The following is a 2,746-nucleotide window of genomic DNA, read 5'->3' as shown; positions in this document are numbered from 1 at the left end:
GCTTGGACTCCAGCTGGAAGGGTTTATCGGCTGCCGAGCGCCCCGAGGTGCAGGGGTCCTGGCTGCCCTCCTCACCCCTCTGCCCAACCCACCCCACCTTACACGCCACAGCTGATCCCTGGAGGTTCCTCCAGCTCCTTGCAGTGACATCACACCTTTTCAGACAGGTTGCTCTTTTTTTTTTTTTTTTCTCTTTAAGCCTGCAAACAAGTTTGAACTTTAGCAAAAAAAAAAAAAGTTTGCCATTTCTCTTTGAATAAAGGATTTCAGATAGTGCAACATGATTGACCACACAAATCCTCTGCGCCCTTTACTTGCTTGTCTACATCTAACACAGGCTCAAGAGGGTTCCCCATTACATTATTTTTTTTAATCTATGTCCTGCTTTTTTTTTTTTTTCTTCCATTAACCCCAGGAATGTCCAGCCTCATCTTAGTTTCATCCACAAGCTTCTATCTGTCTGACCGAGACACGTATCTGCTGCTCAGAACTAAGTTGACTCTGTAGCAAACTTTGCCAGGTGTTAACTCCTCTAATTATTTTGTGGCCCATAAAAGCCGCCTCTATTCCTGAGGAGGCTTTTCATCCTGGGCAGCTGGCTTCCTGGGGAGCGCCTGCCCTCCCACGGCACGTCAACAGGAGTGCATCCAGCCTCCGATTTATGAAATAAAAGCAAACAGGACAGAAAAAACCAAAACAACAAACCCACCCATCTAGAGAACCAACCTTTCAGCCTCTCAGAGAGCACAAAGATCCCCCCTTTCCCCTCCCACCTTGCAGACAGGTATAAGGAGGTGCAGGAGGCTGGGGCTGAGAAACTGAGCCGGGCTGGGCCCATCACCCTCCAGCTCCTGCGAGCACAGGGACCCCTGTGCCCTTCCTGGGCCGCAAGAACTAGGATACCGCACAAGTTTAGAAATCCATCAGTGAACAAGGCTTTACTGACAACTTTTCATACAGTTAAAAAATAAAAATACAGAACAACAGCGGACAGTGTCACATATTAAAAACGAATAAAATGGGCTCTATTTAAATGGTATTAAAATTAATTAGAAACTAAGAATCTTACCACTTTGGTCGAGGTGTTTTGACCCTCTACCAAAATGCTCGGCCTTAAAAACAACGGGGTTGTGTGACACACAAAGAAAACATGGAATTTGAAAAGACAGTGTGGGCTAGGCAGTGTCTTTGACTATAACTATCACCATATGTTCTTCTTCTAACTTCCCCAATGTCCTTAGTGCTGACTGGAGGTACTGCTGCGAGAATTCACACGGGGGGAACGCGTAAAGCATGCCTGTGCTGTCCCTGCCCTTCGCCCCTCCCACGGGCAGGCTGATAACCCCAGCAGCCTGCTTCTGTTTCAAGTAGGAGACCAGATTCCTGAGAAGCCGTCGCTGCAAGCCAGGCTCTACAACAGGGAAGGTCCCCTCAGCCCCTGCCGGGGCGGACTGGGTGGCCAGGAGCACGGCGTAGCCGTTGGGGCTGCCTTGTTTGATACGGCGAGTTACTTCATCCAGCTTGGGCTGGTCGAGCCGAAGTCTCTGAGCGATTTTGAGCTGCGTCAACTTCCCGCCGGACGAATGGTCTTTAAGGAGCCCGTTGATGACACCCAGGTCTCCCTCCAGGATGTGCATAGAGGTGGGGAAGCAGCTGTTTTTGAGCACAAGAAGCCCATTCCAGGCGAGTTGCAGAGTTTGAGCGTATTCCGATAAATTCTTTAGCTTTTTGGTCTCACATTTTGGCTCCTCGTGAGTTTTTGATTCCGATTCACCAGTTCGATGATTGCGTTCGCTGTCCCTTTTTTTGGGCTGGGGAGCATCGGATGCCTCGCGATGGGGCTTCTCCTCAGTCGCGTGACGATTGTTCTGGAGGGAGTTACTCTGCTCTTTCTCGGCCCCGGATTCTGTAGTGTGATTCTCCTTGCGAGCCCTGTCTGGGCTGCGGTCTAAAGCTGGCCCACTGGCCTTTGTCCTGCTTCTGTCCTCGTAAGGCGAGTGAGTAGTCCTCCCGCGGTCGCTGGAAAGACTCCGGCGTTTCCGCCTCTCTTCCCACGGTTTGGGCACGCTGCGATCGCTGTCACTGCCCCAGCGCTCTCCGCTCCGGCTACGCACCGACCGGCTGTAGCTTTCCAAGTTGTTTCTGCGTTCAGCGTTTTTGGCAGGGCTGGCCCACTCTGCCTCTGCAAAGCTCCTGTCTCTGTCCGAGTACAGGAGGTGTGGAGGAGTCCTATCTCGCACCCTCAAGTCTTGCTCTAGGCTTCTGTGTCTGCTGTACCCATCAGCGAGCAGTTCATAGTGCACGGGGAGTGGCGCAGGCGGGTACTGCTGTGGGTATCTCGCCTCTTCTGCTTTGGCAAAATCCACTCGGAGTCTTCTTTCTGGCCCACCCAGAGGAAAGCCCCTCATCTGCGCGCAGGCGGCCTGGGCAGCATCCAAGCTTTCGTACTGGATGTAGGCGAAGCTGTCTCCCTTCACGTAGTCAATAGTCCTGATGCTGCCGAAGCGGTCGAACTCCCTCGCCAGGGCAGCCAAGGTCTCGCCTCTTCTGCTTTGGCAAAATCCACTCGGAGTCTTCTTTCTGGCCCACCCAGAGGAAAGCCCCTCATCTGCGCGCAGGCGGCCTGGGCAGCATCCAAGCTTTCGTACTGGATGTAGGCGAAGCTGTCTCCCTTCACGTAGTCAATAGTCCTGATGCTGCCGAAGCGGTCGAACTCCCTCGCCAGGGCAGCCAAGGAGGTACTTGG

The 2,746-nt window shown here is 52.6% G+C and overlaps 1 protein-coding gene across 1 annotated transcript in view; it reads right to left on the bottom strand.

The window, feature by feature from the left end:
* Window positions 1-911: 911 nt before the first annotated feature.
* RBM15B (RNA binding motif protein 15B) overlaps window positions 912-2,746 on the bottom strand; it is a gene marked incomplete at its 5' end in the record, with an annotated part of 2,352 nt that continues 517 nt past the window's right edge. The window contains one exon of the mRNA XM_010140821.1: window positions 912-2,547. Within this exon, the coding sequence (XP_010139123.1) occupies window positions 1,176-2,547 (1,372 nt within the window). The remainder of the gene's footprint in view (window positions 2,548-2,746) is intronic.

The sequence above is a fragment of the Buceros rhinoceros genome, unplaced genomic scaffold (genome assembly GCF_000710305.1).
Source record: "Buceros rhinoceros silvestris isolate BGI_N320 unplaced genomic scaffold, ASM71030v1 scaffold32007, whole genome shotgun sequence".
NCBI lineage: Eukaryota > Metazoa > Chordata > Aves > Bucerotiformes > Bucerotidae > Buceros > Buceros rhinoceros.
The sequence above is the reverse complement of the archived record's forward strand: the minus strand, read 5'-3'. Positions and strand labels throughout refer to the sequence as shown.